The 25616-nt window shown below is 33.1% G+C and overlaps 1 protein-coding gene across 3 annotated transcripts in view; it reads right to left on the reverse strand.

Moving 5' to 3' along the window:
• Sema1a (semaphorin 1a) overlaps nucleotides 1–25616 on the reverse strand; it is a 483245-nt gene that overhangs the window by 2739 nt on the left and 454890 nt on the right. For 2 of the 3 annotated variants that reach the window (XM_072541280.1, XM_072541279.1), the window contains exon 13: nucleotides 18180–20223. The exons of the other annotated variant lie outside the window; for it this stretch is intronic. In XM_072541280.1, the coding sequence (XP_072397381.1) occupies nucleotides 20149–20223 (75 nt within the window). In that variant the 3' untranslated portion in view covers nucleotides 18180–20148. Of the gene's footprint in view, nucleotides 1–18179; nucleotides 20224–25616 lie in introns of those variants that run through there. 3 annotated transcript variants of the gene reach the window in all.

Here is a 25616-nt window from a genome sequence, read left to right on the forward strand (position 1 = left end):
TCACCCTGACGATTCCAAATATGATGAAGGATACGCTGCAGTCTATATCTACGAAAACATCAAGTCCATCAAGTTTCAGGTCATGAAAAAATGTGACTTTATCCATGCAAGAAAATTTGTTATTATCACAAATTCAATGAGCTCATTATTTGGAATAAAACAGCTGTATACAACTCACGCTATACTTCTCAAGATCAAAGAAGAATTACCTTATCTCAACAACAAAGATATTTCCTTCATCTGGGTACCTTCCCATATGGTAATAAGTGGCAATGAGTAAGTTGACTCCCTGACAAGCAATGCAATAACTGACCAAAATATTGCTATCATAAATCAAATCACATCTACTTGGAATCACACTGCCCTCTTACAAGTAATAGAAAAGACCAATTCATCATCAACCGACTTCGAATAGGACAGACTCTACTTATGCACAAGCATATCTTTATTTTGAACTTTCTGATCAGAAGAACGCAAAAGAAGATTGGTAATAATCTGAAAATCTAAACGATTATAAGAAACATTTTCTTTTACATGTTGTGGTTTATTTCTACATTATTACAATAAGGTTAGATAAGGTTATGTTAGTTAGGTTTATTGTAACGGTTTAGAACAATCATGATCAGAATAGTTTTCAGTTATGGTTTGATAATATGATTTTTATGTCATTTCTGGTTTATAAACTATGTGTAGACTAGATTTTGGATAATAAACCAATATTACTTTTAAGAGATAACAGACCCAGTGTGTTAAATATTATGTATAATAGCATCATTTTCTATTCACCTAATAAATATTATAATATATTATATTTTATATAGTTTTTATTTATATTCTAAAGGCTTCTTAGGCGAACATCCAGTATGAATATCACTGGAATCAGTACAATCTGCTTAATATAAGTATTCTGCAAATACTTATAAACTATAACTAAAAGCTAACTTTATCGTTCTATTTATAATTTTAAATATAATTAGGTTTTAATATATTTTAAAAAACTGGCGGGCTGCCTTAAATGCTACAAATGCAGAGTATTACTGCGTTAATAAATGGTTTTTGGGGTGTTATCCCCAATTTAGGAAGAAGCAAGATATTTGTAATCTAGGTTATTAATTTTAATAATTCACTGCATTTTCATACAAATCACTATAGTTTGTTAAAACTTTGTTTTCTATATTATAATGTATAAAAATGTTTACCTACATCAGTCTATACAGGACATTTTACTTATATTCTCAGTGACTTATCTCTGTAAGTTTTAATATACAAAACAGGAAGAACATTTCGATACGCAGCTCGGAAGAACAGTTTCAAAACCTTCCCTGTAGCTGCAAGTAAGTTTTGAAAAGATTTTAATCCAACTACTTGGGTTAGGTTAAGCTGAATTAGGTTGACTTGGCATTTCAGTGTCTTCGAAGCGAAACCTTGGCAATACTTTTAGTTTTATTGTGGTTATCAAACTACATCATTCGGCAGCAAAGACATACATTCACATCTAAGCTACCTAGTGTTCTAGGTAAAACTTAACATAATTAATTGAAAAAAAAATTACTGTATCTGGGAGCTACTATTCGAGCTATGATATAGATGACAACAAGATAAAGTGAAACATTACAATTTGTAAACCATTTACTTTGACATATCTATGAAGTCTCTCCAGGCGATATAATAAAATTCATATTCACAATGATGCCTTTAATTTTCAAAAAACGTTGGGTTTTCTATTTCTTTTTTCATCTCTACTTTTCCATTGTGTAGTATGTACGTGACTCTCCCTTATCGTAAACAATTAATTTATAAAATTTGGTTCTTCAAAACCAAATTGACCATGTTTTCATAGATAGTAGATACTTCAATAATTTCCTAGATGTTCTAAGTCATTAAAATATTTGAAGAGTTTCATGGATTACGAAAAGGCTTTCGATAGGGTACAGAATGGAACGCTTTTGAACATATTAAGAATCAAACGCATTGATAATAGAGATTTACGTATCATAGAAATACTTGTATTGGAAGCAAAAAATAAGTCATACTTGGGTCGATAGAGGAATAACCGATGTTACATTCAAAGAGGCATCAGACAGGGATGCATTCTATCACCGCTGTTATTTAATATTCACTCGGATATAAGATTCACCTTCAAGAGTTATTGGATTGCGTAAACAAAACAGGAATAGAAATGGGTCTAAGACGGAAGCTTTTAAGACAAAATTTATGATATTTAGTCGCCAAACTCACGACAATGCTTCCCTACAGATATATCAACAAAACATTGAGAGAGTTACAAACTTTAAATATCTGGAATGCTTTGGAATCAGCAAATTCTATTCACGAGTTATTGAAAACTAGTAAAATATGAACAATTTCATACCTAGGACATGTTATTAGAGGAAGCCGCTACAGAATCCTTCAGTTTATTATTAAAGGTAAAATCGAGGCCCGCAGAAGAATTGGAAGGAAGTCGACGTCATAGCTCAAGAACATTAGCGATCGGACAGAAATACGCAGTTGAAGACCGTGAACAACGCTCCAGTGTAATTGCCAAGGATAGAAGGACCTATTATGGCACCGAAAGAAGAAGAAAGTCCAAGCTCAACCCGAAAATATTTCTTTAATTGGACATTGTGCAACTATTTTATAAAATAAGGGATTCGGCAACATGTTATACATTAATCGTAGTTTCCTATTAATCATTTTAAACATATATTTAGTGTGCGATACAACTGCATAGGTGACTCATTTGTACAACTATTTATTGTGCAACACAACCTTGCACAATTTTGCCAAGTGTATGGGGTATATCAGAATAAACAAATTTCATTTTTCAAACAAAGTATTGCCTAAAGTTTCAACTCTTCCAGCTTATTAGTTTTTTTGTGTGTTTTACTAATTTAATAATAATAATCAGCTACTGTAAATATTAACTTGCTGTAGATACCAATTTCATACGGCTGGTTGAATTGTTCGTCCAATTAAGAAATAGTTAATCTTTTATAGATTCCATCAGTCAAGAAAAATAAATACAACGAAATAAATAAAAAGTCCTACATATCCATCAGACAAGATAAAGTACAATACCAACAGATTTTGTCCAGAACATAGAGTATATTTTTTTATAAAATATCATTACTAAAAAGTGCATCATATTGTCTGTTTATACTAAAATATGTATATAAAGAAATCATTTATTTAGAAGCGCAAGCTTCGTCATAAAACAACTCTTTTACTTGGCATGTACAGCCAATAATAATCAAGATCTTGAAACTGTACCTAGTACAAAACAAATTTTCAGTCTATATGTTTGATAATCGAAATGTTTGATTCAAATTTATTAAACGTATAAGGATTGTTTGCAAGAGATATTGAAGCTGCGTATTATACACTCTACAAGCTGAAAAAAGGGGTCTCCTGAAAATTATTACTATTTAATTGAAGTTAACAAATTGGAACTATACTTTTTTTAGATTTCAATTATATTTATCAGTATATATTCACGACACCTTCCCCACCGTGCAGCACAAGATGCTAAGCGGATTGTGTTTACCAGAATTACTCACTCTTACAAAAGAGTGTGGTGGTGGAACTTGGCGGTGCTCTAATGAAAATCAAGATAGCAGTGACAAAATGGTGCCGGATAAAAGATATCTTATAAAATTTATCGATGAAACTTTATCTGCTCCGTAATATAAAAAAGGGGTGCACTGCACATGGATGGGTACTGTGGGTTAATATGTGCTGAAGACATCCCAAAGGACATCTTGAAGAGAAAACCTGTCCAAAAAGCGTGGAAGAAACGAAAAGAGTAGAAAGTCCCTTAATCTAAACGTGTGATGACGTACCTCAGAGACCACAAATAAGAATCTAAAGTCCTTCTTGGTAAACAAAATAAGAGACTCCAGTTAGACCGATCGGTTACCTTGGAAGCCTTGTTACCAACTCCATTGGGCTGGTTTCATGCAGTTCGATGGCTGGAGACACTAATTAACCAAAGCCAGAGACAATGATTTCCACACTTGAGACCGAAGGAGGATCCATGCAGATGGAGAAAATGTTACAGGAACATCCAAACGATTATGGGATGCGATCTAAATATGGTCAAACTAAATACTAACATTGGAATCGGAATCTTTTGTATATCTAATCTGTTTAGCTAGTAGATATCCTGAAACTTCCCATATGTAAATTGATGGGTTTGCTATAGAAAACACGATTTTGATGTGTTTAATAAAACGACAGAGTTTGGTAGAAATGTCTAATAACTAAATATCAGAGATGAAGTTTTTTTTTGTAATTTTCTAATGTCAACTTGGAAATATGAGACAGGTAGTGTCCCGCCCAAATATAAGAAGCTAAGATCTTTAACTACACTATGGTTTTATACGATGTTAAGATACGACTAACTTTAAACTGAATATCAGCAGATCATTCAACTAGCTATAGATCTTAAACTTGTTTTCAAAAAGTCAGTAGAGGATACTTGGCAAAACATAAAGAGGAAAGCAACTCTTCATGTACTCCAACCGTTCATTGATCATCTCGCCCTGGACTTTTTAATTAGAAGATAAGCATCGATTATTAGAAGACTCCAAATCAACCATACCAAACTTACCCATGGTTTCTTGATGTCCTCTGGAACTCGTCCAAGTTGCCAACATTGCAATGTTTACCTGACTGTAAAACACATTCTCTCCGACTGCAAACAATTCACCAACCTGTATAAAGCACTGGACTTCAAACCTACTCTTAAGGAAATGCTCAACAATCCTACAGAGATCACAAAAGCTATACAGTTTTTAAAAACCACTGAACTCTACCACAAGATTTAACCTAGTAGACGTTAGTTAAAGTGATATAATTATTTGTTTTCATTATTTATTATATATTTAATATTATTGTTACTGTACCAATGGCCAGTGGCGCACCCAGGGTGGGTTTTGGGGGTTAAACCCCCCCAGGACCCTATTCCGACACTGTTGCTCACACATTTTAAGGACTCAAAATGGGGGTAACATCATAAAAAAAAATTTCGGTGACCAACCAAAACCCCTCCCAGAGGCAAATTCTAGGTGCGCTACTGCCAATGGCCATAGTTGTCGAGGTACTTTATGTAAATAAAAAAAAAACTGAATAATAATTGTTTATTACATCAATTTTACAAGTGGAAGAATCATCCAAGAACAGGTAAATACGAAAATATCGACAGAACAGTTCTTGATTAATCCTTCCATTGATAAAATTGTAATAAATTAAAAAATCCATAACCAGACCATGTTGTTCTGAAACATGTATAAGTAAATACAGTCAAAATGTTTGAAAAATATAGTTTGAATTTATTTACTTTTTTTTTTTCTTTCTTTCTTACGGGAAAAAAGATTTTTTTCCCGTATATGCTCTTGCGGTATCTACTACATTTTTTTTAGATTCATTAATAATGATAATGATGAATGACACTTCATATTACTATTGAGATTGAAAAATTCTTTTTTGATTAAAAATGCAATTTTCGTTTTGTAAGTATTATTTATATCAGTAATATCTATAAGATATCAACTAAAAATTTACATAAAAAACAAAATATACCCATTGCATTCTAAAGTTCAGGTTTTTCTTGTGAACATGACTATTTTTACTATAAATGGGGGACCAAAAATAGCGATAAGGGGAAAATGTGAAAGTTTTTTAATGCTTTTTTATGCTAAATGCATACCCAAAATATTTTGGGTAAATGTTTATATTTCCTTTTCAAATTTTGATATAATCTTTTTTAGAGAATTAAAAAAAAGCAGAGTATTTAGACGTTTCTGAAATACATATCTTTTGGACAAGAAGCGACTTTTAAAACATTTTACATGTTTTGTGTATTTTTACTTACCGTTGACGATAATGTCAAAAATCGGGTATAGAAAAAAATATTAAACAAAACATTGATTCTTGAAGAATTTTTCTGGAAACTTGAATTATACTCATTTATTCAAGTAGACGAATAAAGAAAGAAAAACCATCAACTCAGATTTCATACACAACATGAAGACTACTGAATATCAGAAAAACCCGAAAGTATAAGAAAAAACCGGAATCATTGATATCGATGAACGAAATGAAAGTTGTAAAGTCTACTCTCTAAATCAGTTACGACCTTCAACAATTTAGGACATGTTACTTAAAGATATTCGTTATCATCTCTGCACTAGCAATACAATACATCTCGTTTTTGATCGTGATGGCGTTGACTCTCCAAAACCCTAAACAAGAGGAAAGATACCTTAGATAGAGCACTGGAGGTATATGAAACCAGTAATACAAACAGAACTCACATTCTCAATTACTTAAAAGAAATCTTATCAAATAATAAGAATAAAAGTAATTTAACTAATTTTGTCTATGATTAGGCACTTAAAACAATTACCTTTTGGAAAATTTATGATCAAAAATCCCGATAAAAAAGTTAATTGTTTTAGTTAAGATGAGTAGCATTGTTATCACGGAAATGATAATATGTAGGTACGTTTGATTTTCCATGTCAAATGCATTCAATGTGAGATAAATGTGAAACAACAAATGCAAACGTGAGATAAATATTAATAAATACAACACTTTACTGGGTATATACACACAAGCTATATGCTCTCGAAGAAGCCGAAGCTGTTTTCACTTGAAGATCCTTTTTGTGTGGGGATTCATTCTGGGTTTGAATTTACAGTTTTTGGTGTGACTTCGCTGTTTCCACTACTTTTCTCCATTCTTCTCTCTCTTTGATTGTCCTTTCTATATTTCCAATTTCCATACTCCTCAACTATTCTTTCACTTGTTGTCTCTATCTCAGTTTAGGTCTACCTCTGGTTCTTTTACCTGGTGGTATCCATTCCGTTATAACTCTTAACGGATTGGTCTTCTCTCTTCTCATTCGGTATCTATACCATCTACTTCTTTTGACCCATCCATTCTTGTATTTCGCGATTAATCCATTGTCTTGCATTCTCTTCGTTTTCCCTTTTTGGTCCCAGTATTTTTCTGATAATCTTCCTCTCAAAAACTTTGTGCATCTGTTGTCAGTTCTGTCATTTGTGTCTTCTTTTTCTTACTAACGTTTATATATTTTGTTTCATTTTCATTTATTTTCAGTCCTGTCAGTTTGGCTTCGTTTTCTATTTCTTGGAAGGTTTTCTTTAATGCCTTTTTATCTGTTGCTACTATGGTTATATCGTTCGCATATCCTATTATTTGTACTGCATTATTGTTTATAGTTTCTGTGTTGACAGCTTTTTTATTATCTTGTCTAGTGATAGAATAAATAGTATCGTTGAGGGCGCATCTTCTTGTCTTATTCCATTTTTTATTTTTATTATTTCTCTTTTTTCTCTTCCGGTGTCTATTGGGAATCTCGCATTATCATTTCTATCATTCTTATAATTTCATTTGGCATATCTAGTAAGTCTTGAATCATTTTTCTTCTGTTTAGTTTGTCAAACGCCTTTGAGTTTAAATTTGCTGGGTAGGTACTTGGAAAATAACACTTTCAAAGAAAAATAGATTTACTATAGGAAGAAAAGCCTAGCCTACATATCTGAATGCAGAACACTTAGGGTCGTATACTTCAAAGGTTTACCACAATTCTACAGCATTTAAAAATGTTTTTAGAATATATTGCTTTTACCCTAAAATGATTTCTGTTATTTTTTAAAAAGATAGATGTGAGTTGCCTAACTGTGTTGAATATAGTTTTCTATTGATTGTATTGAGAGTTGCATACCTACCTGGTTCGGACATGCAATGTCAAAATTGTGATATCACTTTGAATATAACTTTGAATAGTAAAAATGTGCTTTTAAACCAATATTTCTTTATTAGTGGTAATATTATTAAAATAAATGAATTATTTTATTTTGAAACATATCTGAAGAGATAAAAAATTTTTCAGAAAATTATTAGTATTATATTTAAATGCTGAATAGTTTTTGTTTTCACAATTCGATTTTGTCACTCACTTTGGTGAATGATACCTACTTAAAAATTCACAGAATACGTCGAAAATTCGTCGCTCAGCGAGAAAATGTTTCAGAAACATTTAGGATCTCGAATTTTATTTGAAATATCCTACAAAATACTCTGTCAAAATAACAAAAGGAAATATAAACAAAAACCGAAGATACGGTGAGTTAAATTTAGAAAATCATATTTTTTAACTTTTTCATTTGAAGTAATTTCACACCATTTTCCTCTAATTTTAGAGCAAAATAGTTCCATTTTTTTTGTTCAACGACCACAGAAATACAAGAAACACCTAAATTGAGACATATGAATGTGATTACGCTTGGGTCAATTTAAGGTTGAGGTTTAACTCTCGCTTATACAATCCTTTTACCTGACTTCAATTTTAATAGGTAGGTAACACGGTATATCAAACTGCAAATGCACAAATATAATTGGTTATAAAGTTTTACAAAAATAACTATTTTACAATCACTTCTATAATGAGTATTTATCCTTAACTCTGTTCTGAACAAAATTTTCGTGTACAAATACTTAAGTCCAGTCTTTTATTTTAATATAAAAACGAGCATTTCTACATCTAATTCTATAAAATTTCCCAAGTGCCAAATTCAAAAAGTTATATAATATTTAACGCGACTAGGTATATCGTTAAAAATCTATCTACAACTTTATACAATATTTCTGAAAAAATGAACTGCTAACATTATTCGAAAAGTCTTAAGTTGTTAATCCTTACAGATAAACAAAATAAATCTCTTGATCTCTTTTTAATGTTTCCGCTAAAAAATGTGTTTCACGTTTTGTAAAACTTCACAAAAATAAATTGCGGACTATTAAAAAAGTTCATAATACGTTTGTCAGCTTCCATTACATTTTTTTATAAAAACAAGTTTTATTACATATATTAAATATCGAACACAAACTATAAAAAACACCTAACTAAATAAATTTTTGAGCAATAATAAAAAATTAAACAAAGAGACACAATGCCTTCTCTTATTTTAAGTTGACTTGGCGTTAAGCAGGCACTATGTCTTCAGTATTTTCAACAAAACCTAAGTTATTATAAAAGTGTGGGTAGTATTTATCAGGTGCAGAGCACCAAATAATTGACATATTGCTGATTTGTTATACATGTGAAAAATAATAAATGATGTCTAACAAATCATAATAAGCCTCTAAAACATTATTTCTGATGACAAACTGGGTTATACTGCTGAGAAAAGAAACATATTTTGCCAAACGAACGAGAAATCACAAAAATACATACATACCTACATACACACACTCAGCTAGTAGACATATCTACATTTCATGAATTGAAATAATTAATTTTTATTACTGATTTAACAAGTACACTCTATATCTACTATATCAATGCTGTTTATACAATTTTTTATTACAATGCTATAAAGGTTGTATTCTTGTTTACCAGTATGAATAGATCGACAAATGTAGCCAGTATATTTATACCAACTTGCAATTTTAGCCCCATATTAAAAAAATCATATTCAGTAATATTTTATATACTTCTGTTTTTAGGCAGCTGTAACATTTACTGATATGCAATTTAGAATGCGCCTAAATAAATATACGTGAACAGATCCTGATTTCGAACTTTATCATTAAAGAAAATTATCAAGGTACGAATCGCCTCTTACTCCCTCTACCTCTATATTACAGTTCTTCGGACAATGAAGGTCCCGTGAGAAAGATGATCACGCGGTGTTAATGTATTTCGCGGCTTTTTATTGCCTGTGAACAGAAAATGTGAGAGAAGCAAGTATTGGCCATGGACATAAGTAGTCGTTACTCTATTGTCAGGTAGGGGAAGGGTGTACAAAATGACATAGTAGGGTATAATGACATAGTGCCTGTATATAGATACCGAATTTGTTGTTCAGGAGTGCTCAGAAACGAATATCGAATTATGAAAATGTGTTGCTTGTGTGAGTCCATTTCAAAAGGTAAAAGAAATAATAAATTAGACTTACTCACAATCAATTTACTTTAACTATCCAGACGATAGCTTTATACAATATGCAAAGCATCTTCAGGTCTCGATACAAAGTTAAATAAATGCTGAAATAATAAACCCATATTAGGGTGTTGTTTAATAAATATAAACAAAGATAGAAGATATAAATTACAGTAATTATGCCAATATTACATGTCTGTGGTTTTTCAACCAATAAAACCAAGTTAAATCCAGATATAACACTGCGTAAACTCGAAGCTACATCTGCAGCAAGAGCGTAGGCTTTTAATAAACCATAAGTAGCTAAGTTTTTTAAAGTGTTAGAGGACACTTTGATAAAAGAAAATATTGATCCCATGAAGACATATAATGCAGATAAATCTGCATTATCTACCGTACAACGCCCTTAGAAAGAGTTTGCTACAGCCGGTCGCAAACAAGTAGGTGCAATTACCAGCGTCGAACGAGGTTCCCACGTTGTTTGTTGTATGTGCACTAAAGGGAGCTATATTCCACCTACTCTAATATTAACACGAAAAAAATGAAAAAAAAATTAGCTGACCAGAAGAAACTTTATGTATTCCCCAGGAGACTGGTTGGATGACGGGTCCAGTGTTTTTACAATGGTTGCAGCATTTACAAAAATATGCCAAGGCATCTTAAACCGAGAAGGTTTTGTTAATTGTGGATGGACATTCACGTCATAAATATCTTGACGTTCTTCTGTACGTCAAAGAAAATGGCATTGTACTTTTATGTTTGCCGACTCACTGTACACATCGGATGCAACCTCTCAATGTAGCATTCTTTGGTTCACTCAAAACCTATTATGACCAAGAAATAACCAAATGGCTCAAAGCTCATTCTGGTCGAGTTGTGACTCAGTTCCAAACTGGTGGTCTGTTAAGTGAAGCCTGTACCTTCCTCTTGTACCATAGAAGTCCCTAATGTGATGACAGCTCAGTCAAACTTGTAAAATCCAAAAAGTGGTATTTTACTAGTGGTTACTCCGGCAGATTTAAGTCCAGTTCCAGTCGGACCATTTGTTTCCGGCCAAGGAAAAAGAAAGGCAAAAGGCAAAGGAAAAAAACAAACATCCCTCCAAAAATAAAAAGAGCGGTAAAAAGGAATGTTTTTATAGAATGCGAGTCGGAAAAGGAAAGAGAACCCTTTTCTAATGATGACGCTGCTTGCATTTACTGTACAGAACTGTACAAGTTGTCTAAGAAAGGTGAGCTTGTTGCTGTTCGTGTCAAAAGTGGACACATGCTGAGCGTGCCGGACTAGACAAAAAAACAAAAATGTTTTTTTGCGAGCTTTGTACCAACTGAAAAATATCAATCGCTATTAAAGTGTCATTTTGCCCGCCAGGTGGGGTAAAATGAACTTTTCTTGTTCATTTTTATGTTTGGCTAAAAGTTTATATTTTCTCCTACTTTTTTAAAAACTTTTTTCAACTGTGTTTCAAATACTTTAGATCGTGTTCTTTCCAAGTTTTGTTTAAAAAAAATGTTTTCTTTAAGTAAAATTTTCGGTTTTCTACAATGTATGTCATTTTGTACACCCTTCCCCTACTATTGACTCATACAGGTAAGTAAGGCTCTCTCTAAGTAATACTGCCCTAAAAACGAATGAATAGTAAATCGTCATTACAAGATAATGTCGGAAACTAAATGATAACTACAGGGTGTCCCAAAGTTCACGCAAGATTTGAATTTGCCGCCATTTTTGCAGTACAGTCTTGGCACAAAAACAGTTTGACAGCTGACAGTTTAGGGTTAGTAAAAATGGAGCGTTACACGAGAGAACAACGGGTTTTCACTGTTGAACAATATTTTAAAAATAATAAAAGTTTGGCAGACACAGTTAACTTCGTCAACTATAAAGCAAGTAATTGAAAAGTTCGGGGAGACTGGACTAATTGGTAATGCTAAATACACTGGTCGTCCAAAAGCAAGCCGCTCAAATGTCAGTATCAAAACAGTGCGTGAGGGTGTTGATGAAAATGCAGGAACATCAATTCAGGAGTTATGAACAAGAATTGCAAATTTTAAGAAGCTCTCTACAGCGTATACTCACTCAAGATCTGCATATCCATGCTTACAACGTTTAATTGATATAAGACCTAAAGCCTAATGACCATGAATAGCGAAGAAGGTTCATTGAATGGATTACTGAACATCAACAAGGAGATGCTGATACAACAAGTGATGAAGCACATTTTCATCTTGATGGCTTTGTTAATTAATCGCCAAAATTGTGGCATTTGGGGTTCTGAAAACCCACATGTGACTGTCAGAAAAAAAATGCACCCAAAAGGTGTCAGTTTGGTGCGGATTTTGGGCTGGATGCATCAATGAACCTACTTCTTTGAAAATGAGGCCGGTCAAGCAGTGACTGTTACTGGTGCTTGATATCGCAACGTAATAACATAATTTTCTTCCTAATTTGGATGACATTGATGGGGACGACAAGTGATTTCAACATGCCATACAGCCCGTGAAACAATTCAATTGCTGCATACGAAATTTCCTGGTCGTGTACTCTCTCGTTCTGGTGATCTGAATTAGCCCCCTAGATCGTGTGATTTAACACCATTGGATTTATTTTTATAGGGTTATTTGAAGTCAAATATCTATGCTAATAAGCGTACAACCACCCGAGCAATGAATGAGAAAATTCAACACTGCATCACCATCAACAAACTTCAGCCTCATTTATGCAAAATGGTCATGGAAAATTTCGACAAAAGAGTGTGTATATGCTATCCTATGTACTTTATGATTCAATAAAAAAATACAGTGTAAAGAAGAAAAAAAAAACAGTATTTTCTATTCAATTTAAATCTTGCGTAAATATTGGAACGCCTTATATATGATTCAGGAAAACTGGTTAAAGCATAATAAATATTGTACAAAAATTCTAGAGCAACATTGGGAAAGCACAGCCACTGATATATTGAAACAAATAAAATAAACTGACCGAAAAATCTATCGGTACTTCTTAACTTAAATTCAAATCAGTCAATGAGGATTATTATCAAAAATCGTAAAATCAGGATCATGACATAAAGATTTTGAATGAAATATGAACTTAAATATTCCGCAAACCCTTAATGTTAAATATGGAATATACCATCACTAGAGAGGCATTTCGATCAAGTATATAGACATCTAAGATTTTTCTTCCGAAATAATTCAATTTTTTTAAGGAATATTAATTAATTGAAAGTGCTACATCCCTTAAACAGTAAACGCAAGGCTTATGGTTCGCTAATGCGTCAAATTATTTCAAAACATCAAGCAGAACATTAAAACAACTTTTGCAAAAAGATTCGGTATTTGGATTGGTAGTGATACAGTGTTAATTGAATGGGTACTTTGAATACAAAAGTTGAAATTTATTTCACTGAAAGTCAATGAGTACTATTTCGAACAACTAATTAATCAATTGTAACTAATTTTCGTTATATCTAATAAAGTTTTCTGTTACTGTTGTCACATAGATTTTAAGATAGTTTTTGATGTGACACAAAATATTTGACATACTATCGAAACATATGCATATTAGCGAAACATACATAATTTTTAAGAGGTGTAATACATTCAATACATTAATATAATATATATTTTTAAATGGAGTTAATATGGAATGAAAAAATGTGAACGATAGACTAATTTATCGAAGTGCCTTTCTAATGATATGTCACACGTAGTATATTCAATATTTAAAATTGAGCATTTGTGGAACTGGAGGGGAAGAGGTTGGCTAGGTATCGGTAAAATGTTTCTATTTAGAATAAAAATAGACCTGCTTCAGCATTTTCACAAAATCTATTGAATATTGCAAAAATGAGGGTGGATTATGGTTATGAACCGGCTATCTATACACGTTCTGTCTTTATATATAATAATGACTGTTTAGTTATATATTGTAAGCCGCTTCTAAGTTTTCCGCCTTAAGGAAGCACAATACAAAGTTTTCAACAAGTGGCTTTGGATTATTTTTGCAAGAAGAAAATAATATGAAGACGTGTAGAAACTTCCCTAACCACTTAAACTATACAACATTGCAATTTTAAGCGGTATAAAAAATATGGAAGATACAGAATACGTTCAGTCTAGGATACTACTATAAAATTTTCTTAGACATTCTAAAACCATATACGTACATATCTAAAATGAACAATATCAGAATGTAATAAGTTTGACTAGTTCGTTTTATATTAAATGTAATGTCTAATAAAAAATTTCATTTTATTTTCGGAATGTTTCCATTTAATTAACCTATCGAATATTTTTAGAAGCTTCGCTACACTTTTAAGACGCTAAAGCAACTGAACTATAACAAAATACGAATTTTCAGCAATAGGCAGCAATATTTGTCATCAGCCATAATGTACATACTAAAAGCAATTTAAGACAAAGATGGAATCAGCATAGATTGATAAACCTAAAAGATACAAGGTATTACAATTTTCAGTCTTATTTACATTACTAGATGCACTAACCAAAGACGAATCTAACGTAATTTCAAAAATCCCCACTCTGCAACGACTATTTTGTTACTTTGGTTTTTATGTTTATGAAGATAAAAAAATAATGTTACAAGTGTTACAAAGTGAGGCGTGTGATACAATATGAGGGGATATATTTTATAACAAAGTTATATATATATAGTCTAGTAAATCTAATTCCAAAATTACACTTAGAGCTTTTTATTATTTATCAAAAAACCAAACATCGGCGATTAGTGGAGTTTTTAAGTATAACAACTGTTGATTTTTTTTTACTAGATAATTACAAGAGTTTTTCTAAATATAATTCAGTGTTTCCTTGCGTTATCGATAACTCAGTTTGCGTTTATATATAAGTAAAGCATTTGTCACTACTTGATAATACGCGAACTTATACTGCGCAAAAGAAAATTTCGATCGCGAATGTAAAGATCGACTTTTTTTATCGATTTCAAAGTATCTATAAATCGATTTCTATTTGGTATGAACACTAATATTATGTTAAAATGAATGTATGTTCTTTTTAATTAAAAATCAATAAAACATATTTTAAATAAAAATACCAATACCACAGTTATATTAATAGTGTCATCCATGTTTTCACTGTGTAGTTTAGGATGTTCTAATGAACGTTTCACTTTTCTTCGGTGGTATTAAAAAAGCAATATTAGAAATAAAATGGATACGGGATTGATGTACAGTAATTTAGTCATGCAATGCAACAAGGTATTCAACGTAATCCCGGATAAAATACAAATAATTTATGATTGACTTAAATTTTACAAATACTACGAAAGACTATTTCTATCTTCTCAGATTGGCAACAATCTCAGCGATGTAATGTCTATCTTCTACAGTGAATGTGAGTTCAGCCCATTCTAATCTCTTATATCTTTTAACCACGGATGTTTAGTGGTATATTTGGTGGTATACATGAATATTTGATGTTGAAAAGACCTGAAAAAGATGCTAAGTGATCTAAAAAAATACATCAACTGCAAAATACCTGAGAGATTTATCGCCATTAGAAGCCACAGGTTACACCCTTTGGAAGGCTACCATTAAATTGTTACGACCACAACAACATATACCACCTATCAAATGACGAAAAGGCAAATATATTTCTAGAACACTTGGAAACTAACTTTACTCCATCTCCCTGTGAGATACAACCAGAGGAAGAGGAATTTGTCCTGCCCATACCAGATGTCTCTGTCGCAATACTTAATACTAATAAAAATAAAGCTCCTGGTTATAAGCTGATTACTGGATTCGTCTTATGTCAATTACCACAAAATGCGATCCTCTTATTAACACAAATCTACAACGCAGTATTAAGATCAGAATATTTTCCTTCACAATAGACCCATTAGTTTATTACCAATTCTTGCTAAAATTCTTGAGAAACTAATAATAAAGAAATTGAATTCTTTCCTAGAAGAAAACTGCAAAAACACGCTGCAGTTGACCAAGTGCATAGAGTTTTTAATATCATAAACCAGGATTTGAAGGAAAAGCGCTATTGTTCTGCAGTCTTCTTAGACATCACTCAAGCTTTTAATAAAGTGTGGCATACAAGATTGCTGTTATCGCCAACAACAAAATAAAACTAAACAACAACTACCATTTGAATACTATAGGATATTGAAATCCTACATAACAGACAGACATTTCCAGATAAAATACGGTACGATAGTAACAGCATTGAGACCTATAAACTCTGGCGTACCTTAAGTTAGTGTGCTTGGTTCACTCTTATATCTATTATACACGGTCGGCCTACCCACTTCTGATCAGTGTTTCTTGGCAACATTTGCTGAAGACACCGGCATCCTCTCGTCTCACACAAATTCGATCTAAGCATCTATTTAAGAGGTTACAAGTCCTCTTAAATACCATTCAGATGTGGTTAAGAAAATGGCGAATCAAGATTAATGAAAGTAAATCAAACCATGTAACTTTTACAACTAAACGTCTGATCAAATACCTGGTGCAAAATACCTTGGTATTCATCTTGATAGACGACTTACTTGGAGAAACCACATCTTCAATAAACGAAAACAACTCGGACTAAAATTAAGACAACTTTACTGGCTACTTGGAAAAAGATCTGAACTATCACTAGAAAATAAATTATTAGTGTATTCTAAGTAATTCTAAAACCCATCTGGACCTATAGCATTCAACTATGGGGGTGTGCAAGCAAGTTCAATATTGAAATCCTGCAGAGGTTCCAATCGAAGGTCCTTAGGCAGATTGTTAATGCACCATAATACGTTCCTAATGAAGTCATACATCGTGATCTCTCAGTGAGTGTTGTGCGAGAAGAAATAAAAAAAGTGTGGTGATAGACATTTAAAGCGGTTAGAAATTTACCCAAATTTTAGTGCGGTAAACTTACGGGACAACAGCAGGGAAGTGAGAAGACTTAAGAGACACAAACTCTTGGACTTACCAGATAGATTTTCATAAGTCAATTGTTTAGAATAGAAGAAAACAATTTGTTTTTTAATATCAATTTTAGTTAAATTTAACAAGGAAGTTACCAGCATTGGCAGGTATTCTTCCCTGATGTTAATTTCTCTATTTGATTATTGTACAAGCAAATCTTTACTTGGAAAATAAAAAAATTGATGTTAGGTCTTCAACGTTAACCTTTAGGTGCATTGAGTAATTAACTTACTGTACATAAATCCCTTTTAAGTTTTAAAGCCGGGATCGAACGGAACGTGGAATATCGTTCTTTTTCTTAATATTTATGGTTTACGATCTGTGGGATAGAATAAAACTGTCTATTTATGGTCAGCGCGGGCAATCCCGTCTTTTTCGGTAAATCAACACGGTTCAAAGAAAGGTCGGAAGCTAATGCACAGCACGTACTTACCCCTCCAACGCTTTCGACGCGGCTAGGGGCTGGTAGGGTCACTGTCGTGGTAATTTTACTATGTCGTGGTCTAACGAAGTTGTGTTGGAATTTTTATCATTGTATGAATTAACCAACTACTACAATCTTTACCGCCAACACTGGCGGAGTACATCATACTAAACTAAACCCTCGATATTCGAAGGGATATGCTATATCGGAAAGACCAGACTACATTTTGGGGTAGGTCCAGTGAATTTATCAAAAAGTACATATTTATTAATTTCACAGTAGCGCGCCAACCGTGCTCTCTTTCTTGTCACTATTATCTATTTTCTATGTTTCTTCGCCGACTGAACCAGTGAGAGAAAAGAACGCCGCTCCACATTATGTTGGATCCCGTCTTAACATAGATAATTAGTGTGGTTAATATTCTTGTTATACCAGTAGTTATCAACTTTCTTGTTTCAAATGACACCAAAATAACACGCAATGCAGTGATGATTTTTTACTTACTTACTCGACGCAAGAAATGAAGTCTTTTTATCAATAAAACACTGAAAACTTTGTTTTCAAAACTTCCACAAAATTTATTATAATATTTTATCACTACAGCTGTTTCGGTAGAGTGTCTGTCTCAAGTCATCTATTTTTGGATGTGTTTACAATTTAAAGTCTTTAACGAAATATGTTGAGGAGGGGAGAACTGTTTGTCTCAAGTTGGTTATTCAGAATTATGTCTGTGTTTTTTAATTTGTTAATTTGAATAGATTCTAATAAAGATAGCTTAAGCTATCCTTTATTTTACTTTTATTTTGGATGTGAACAATTTGAAATTCGTTATTAAAAGAATGATTATTATCTAGGATTACCCATCATAAATCCTGCACTGTTATTTGTATATATTTGATTATTAAATTCAACGTAGTTCTGATTTATGCAAATTTCAAGAAGATGAAAAATTTCAGATGTAATGATTTAATTTGTAATATTATGGTCTAAAAGGTTTTTTACTAGAACAAAAGTTCTATAGGAGGAATACTACGTAAACACATAAAAAAGAAAGGAATAACACCAGCTTTTAGAACAAACAACAAGTTAGGCAAGTATATTAAAAACAACAAGAGCCAAAATAAAAAGCACTTACACAGTGGTGTATACTAACTTAAATGTGGCGATTGAACAAAAACTTACATCGGCCAAACTGGTAGAGCCTTTAACAAACGTATAGCAGAACATAAAAAGGCTTTCAAAAATAGGAAAACAGATTCTACATACGCACTTCACCTTCTACATCATAATCATTTTTTTAATGACGAATTTCAAATTGTTCACATCCAAAATAAAGGCCTTAAGCTATCTTTATTAGAATCTATGGAAATTAACAAATTATAAAACACAGACATAATTCTGAATGACCAATTTTAGACAAACAGTTCTCCTCTCCTCAACCTATTTCGTTAAAGATTTTAAATTGTAAACACATCCAAAAATAGGCAAATATTATAATAACTTTTGTGGAAGTTTTGAAAACAAAGTTTTTAGTGTTTTATTGTTATATAAAATGAATTTCCATCAAGTAACGGTAGATAGGTAATCCATCACTTTTTTTAATATTTAGTTATACGGCTCCACCGTCGTTAAAACAAATATTTTGATCACTTACATAATTCACTAGACTATTATAAGGTGGAACAACTTTATAGCTAAAGAATATCATACAATCTAATCACAATGTTATTTTGCTAAATTATAACAATCCTATTTTTACGGACATACTTACCTAACACATTCATAAGAAGCACTTATTAATCATCAGAATATGTATATATAATTAACCAAGTCTATCAACTTGTATCTAAAAATGCACACTGCCCTCTACTACTCCTATAACTATGGCGCATCCCTAGGTTTTTGTTCTTAATACGTAATCTAATCATTTTTTGTTTCTTATCATATTTGGTAGTTTTCTTTTGTATCTTACTGATTCATAAGGAAATATATATTTAAAAAAAAACTTAACTTGATAACCGATAAACAAACAAAAATAATAAGTATAGAAAATTCATTTTGAACACTGGGTATATAGTATTTTTACGAATTTTACAAGAAAATATAAAACTTATTCGATCTGTGAAATTTTAGGAAACTTAAAAATAAAAAAAAAACATTATTTCTACGTTTTGTTTTTAGTTATTATGAAAATACTTTAATAATATGAGCTTTGCACAATTTTAAGTAATATCTTCACATTTTGGCATTAATTAATAATTTCTCATGGTAACATTAAAAAAATGAATACGACAATTTGTTGTAATCCTTGCGAGTAATTGCTGGTGGTTTCGACAACGTTTTCTAATTATTTTTGTTATGTGTAATTTCCCTACGAATCTCAGTAGGTATTTCATTGAAAATACAGCCGAACTTTATTCGAAACATACAACCCACAAAATATCCCAAAGACTAAACCAATTTTACAGTATAATTTGTTGTTCTCACCCCTCTGGCAGACCACGCATGCTTACAGTCAAAATGACCGCCTGCAAAGCTTTATAAAGCCAACGTGCATGGTCTCGCTGCTAGACTTAAGGTTCCCTTGAATAGTTACGCCCTGCAGGAGAACAGCTACGCTCTATAAATATAGGAGGCAGTATTTGGAGGCGTTGGCGACGGCGACGAGGAGGGAGGCGAGGGAGAGCTAGAGGATCCGCTGCTGGTTGGCAGGGCGCTGTGACCGGATCTCTGCTGTTGGGAAGGTCGGGGGACGCGACCCAAACTTCGCCCCTCCTCGCTGTTTTCTCAGAGGTATACTTTCTTGACGCTGCGTGTTGTTGCGAATCCGTCGCCTCGCCGATAGTTGTCACCCTGTAACAACTAAAAAGGACAAGGTTTTTGGGGATAGCAGTGCAGGTTTGGTTACAAAGTAGTGCAAAAATAAGCATGCTTCAAAGTGCTGGTTAAAAAGTAGGTAGTTTCAAATGTATCATATATTCAAAACTCGATTCATATTGCATATTCCCAACATAAACAAATTATCGAGGCCTTAGACGCTAGTATTCCGACGGTATTCGCCTTCTCATTCGCCAAACGACTATTAAATATGATTTACTTCCTTGAGGGACAATGATTGTCATTTTACAGCTGCCCAGTCTGATTATATTCAAATTGTAGCGTGTTGGTTTATTACAAGTTAATATATTTTATGTTTTGTAATGTTATAGTTAAAAACTTTACCGATATTTTCTATGACGGTGGTTTTATTACAATACATATAATTTCCTCTAGGCTAATTTGACCTTCTCTTAAGTTATTGAAGATAATAAGAACAAGAAAAATGTCCAGTACTCATACAGAAGACGAACTCTGCGATTGATAAAACCCTCGGTCCACCTAAAAAATGACCAGCAATAGCAATAAATGTATCTAAAACGGAAATGCAGGAGAACCCTACAAAGAAAAGTGCGATTTATATGAAAATACGAAAACATTGTCGACCAAAACCAATTGAACATCGTAAAAATATTATTAACTCTCTTGATGAATTTGACAAAGAGGAATAATCCGTGATTTCCTTTTTCGAAATGAAATACCCACAATAAAGTTCTGAGGGTTGTTAATGATAATTTCATTATTTTGGTTTTTGCCCAATTTCAAAAGAACTACGTTTTTTAAATTATTGAAAAAAATTAATTTCAAGTTTCATCGTTGTCAGCGAAAGAGCATTTTGATAGACAGGGATGAAATTGTCTTATTCAGACGAGAATTTGTGATCAAAATAATGTCCTACAGAAATGAAAAGATCAGAGGGCAAAGAAAAGAGATGAACGAACTAATAAAAACGAAACGCATTCAGAAGGATACATGGGTAGACTACTTTCGATCCCTATTTGCTAAAGGTGACGATAATGAACCACCAACACCAGAGGTGACGACAAACGAAGAAATAAATATTGAGGAGAAAGCGGTAAAGGAAGCATTAAGGAAATTAAAAAATAGAAAATCACCAGGAGAGGACAGAATACCGAACGAACTCCTAAATTAGGGAGTACCAGATCTGACCAAACAACTATTAAAACTAATCCAAAAAATAATGGAACAAAACAGCATTCCTCAAGAATGAAGATCAAGTATCCTAATACCTCTCTCCAAAAAGGGAGACAAATCGGACCAGGAAAAGTACAGAAACATTAATTTATTAAACACAACACTAAAATTAACAACCAAAGTGATAACAAATAAACTGAATGAAATTATAACAGTAGCAGAATAACAACAAATTTAATATACCACCAATTTAATATAACCGCCAGAAAATTTAACATGTTAATTTCCCCAAACACGACAAAATGCATGATGACAACAGCAAATTTACTAAGATGTAAATTGGAGATGGCAGGTCGGATAATAGAACAAGTGATGAAGTTTAAATATCTAGGCATCACATTATCTAGCTACGGAAAGCTCGAAACTGAAGTGGAAGATCAAGTGAATAGAGCAAATAGAACCGTAGGCTGCCTGAATGGAACAATAAGGAGAAATAAAAATATCGGGAAAGAAACGAAAGGCAGAATTTACAAAACAGTGATCAAACCAATAACGATATACGCGGCAAAAACACGACCTGACACAGAGAGGACAAAAAGGATGTTAGAAGCAGCAGAGATGAAAACACTTAGTAAAATTGATGATAACACACTCTGGGACAGAGCTGGAAGGACAGATACGACATCATACAAGGTGGAGAACATCAAGGATTGAATTAAAAATAGTAGCAGAGCAGAATGCAACGATCATATAAGCCGAATGACAACAAATATTGGTTCCCGGTTCCACGGTTCCCCAATAGGAAGACGATCAGTAGGTAAAACGACGAAAACGATTAAACGACAACTTACTGGAGGCACATTAAAAAACAGACAGAGTCATGTCCATATAAAAAGAAAAAGAAGAAGAAATGAAAACTGCACAATTTATTACTTAAATGAGACTTGGCTAAACGCTGGTCACACCAAATCCAAATACGTGTCGACAATTCGGTACCATCTTATAAACAAGCGTTTTTAGATGGACTTTTTACGGGGTTAAAAAATCTTGCAGCTAAATGTTATAGGTGCTTTTTCACTTCAAGTAAATTTTAAAATAACCAAATTTTCAGATAAAGGAAAGAGACTAATAATTTCTCACATTGGCAGTGAAGATGAGTTTGTTCCAGAAGCGCTGTGGGTGTACGAATAAAAAAAAGTGGGGACTACCATGAAGAGATGAACGCGAAATCTTTTGAAAACTCGTTCACAAATATACTGTCCAAATTAGAAGAAAACTCCATCATCGTATTGGAGAACGCGCCTTATCATTCCAGAAAAATGGAAAAAATTCCAACTACCTTTTCTAGAAAGGCTGATATCCAAGCTTGGCTGAAATCAAAACGTATATGTTGTGAGGACTCAATATTAAATGTGCAACTAATAGCTATTGTTAAGCAATATAAGGGACAATATAACAAATACATTATTTATGAGATGACAAAAAGCCAAAACAAAATAGTTTTAAGGCTACCTCCATACCATTGTGAGCTCAATCCGATTGAACTCATCTGGGCAGAAGTGAACAATGATGTAGCAGCCAAAAACAATACTTTTAAATTTGCAGACATGAAAAATATTTTTTATGATGCAATAAATAATATTACTTACACGTTAAACAAAAAGTCGAGTCCAAAATATAGAAGTTGGACAACATAATAGAGACCCATAGAGAACAAATCAAAATAAATCCAGACAAAAAAGCAGCACATGTAGCTCCTCAGACGTTGAATAAGGTAAATGGTATGTTTTTATGTTTTGAAAAACTAATGATGATGCTACTTTATTCAAAATACTTTGTTATGTGTATCTTAGTTAATAAGATTTTATTTTAGCACATTTTTTATCAATGGAACATTAAATTTTACTCACAGTTAAACTTTAAGAAATTCTTACATTTTTAGTTTCAAGAAGTAAATGTTTTTAAAAATCACATGAGACACTTCAGTACGACCCTGTTTCGCTTTCACGTCCAATTGTTTGCAGTTGGGAATATGTATTATGAATGAACTCTAGCTAGAAATTATTTATGTAATTTATTCTATAATTATTATTCTGTAATTAATATTTATGTACTATTAAATACACCAACTTGTCTTTATCGTTCATATAACTATTTCGAATAAATAGAAAGACTTGTTACTGTTGGTTAAGGAACAAATAAGTATTTATCCTATGATAATTACAGCTATTGCTTATTTCAACTTAAAGCTAAACGGATGTTAGAAATAATAAAAAATACAGTTAATGTTGCGATATAGTAAACTCCACAAATATATCGCACGTTGCCAAGTTCAAAAAGTGCAAAAATAACAGCTATTTCCTATGCATATTGTTTATAGTGAAATATTTTTAACTGTACTAATATGCATGCCTTTGGACATGGAATTAGCCCTTGGGCATGGAATCATACATGCCTATTAACTCGAGAGCAGAGTATGGGGCACTTAAGACAGACGGTCAAAGTACATTCTGACGTCACTGTCGGTACGCGTTGAATCTGCATTACCGGCCGAGCATGAACCTTAGCCAAGACCGATACCAACTGTCAATCTTCTTCTTTTTCCGTATCTAATGTTAACTCTCAATTCTTTTTCGTCTGTCAACTGTCAATTCTTCTTCTTTTCCGTAGCTAATGTCAGAACGAAGCCACCGACGAATGGGAACAAAGTCCCGTCTACAACAAAGTCACGTCAACCGACGCCACACATGATTATGGATAATAATAATAATAAATGTACAAGGTGTTGAAGAAAAAAGCCTTACAACATACGAAACATCAAATAAAACGACGCCGGGTGTATGACACAGCATGACAGACATATTTTGCTAATTAACGATTTGAGACTGTGATACGTGCGGAAACCGAGCTGTATACTATATTTTATCTACGACGAACACGACTAAAAACACTGACATTGTACATAGGCTCCGGTAAGAATATATGTTGGTCATAGACGGTTCTTCGGTAGCCATCAGGCAACAATTTCCCTTGATCATGTTTATAAAAGCATATGGAGCGCACTGTGTATACGATTTCATTGACTCTCTGTCACTCATGTGGGTAACTCCAATCTGGCGCATCCACAACGTAGGGATGAGCATCTGTAACGATGAGTCAAAGCCATCACCGTTAAACCAGCGTGCGCGCGAACCAACCCATGAAGTAGGAGTGTCCCTGCTCGGGCGCCATTTGTGATGTCCTCTCGTGGGAGTCACTATCCGGGTAGCTTTTAGACAGTCAGAGACAGAGTTCAAAATAAAAATCAAACTTTATTGTCTTCCTTAAATTAAATTGACAAAAATCTTATGTACATATTTACAATTTGGTTTAGTCTTCTCAGTACCTGGCCTATTTATTCAAATTAAGCTTGACCTTGTCATATGGAACTAGTCTTATCGGCAAGCGAGTGTGCATCTGAAATTTTACGGTAACGTTGTATCGATTTAATAACAGCGGACGATAGGTACAAAGGAAGGAAAGGAACTCAACACGTCCCTTAAGTGATTCGGGTTAATAGGACACTCCTCGACAGTCTCAACACGACTGCTTCAGAGTACGGGTAGTGAAGAGCTCAACACGCTCTTTGGATAGCGGCGGTATGGGAGACGGAACAACTTGTGAACTCAACACGTCCACAAGCCGGGGTAGGGAAGAAGAGAACCTTCAGTCAACACCTGTCGATTCTGTCTCTGTGAGGAAATGTTACGGTTTATATAGCGGAGCTGTGTAATTAGTTTTGCCCTTTCTACTGTCGATACACTCCTACTTCATGGGTTGGTTCGCGCGCACGCTGGTTTAACGGTGATGGCTTTGACTCATCGTTACACATCTATAACTTCAGTAGGCCGGCTAAGTTCAGATTGGGACCCAGTTTTGTGGGGTATAACACGGATCCCTACCCAGTTATATAGAAGAAGATCAAAACGGTAGGCACGGCGGAGAAGAATATCTTCGGTACGACGTGGATGGCGGAAGTGGCAACCCTGGATTTTTAGGTATGGTATAAAATCAAACAAGGCGGTATTAAACGAAAAAAATAGTAAGTATCAAGCCCAAGAAAAGTTTGGTTTTAAACATGAAAAAGAAGAACCAATTAGTAAATCAACGAAACGTAAAGTAAAGATAATTTGTCGTCAAATATATTTATAACAGTCATAGAGTACGCATTTAAATGATTAAAG

This window comes from Diabrotica undecimpunctata, chromosome 8, assembly GCF_040954645.1.
Source record: "Diabrotica undecimpunctata isolate CICGRU chromosome 8, icDiaUnde3, whole genome shotgun sequence".
In the NCBI taxonomy this organism is placed as follows: domain Eukaryota; kingdom Metazoa; phylum Arthropoda; class Insecta; order Coleoptera; family Chrysomelidae; genus Diabrotica; species Diabrotica undecimpunctata.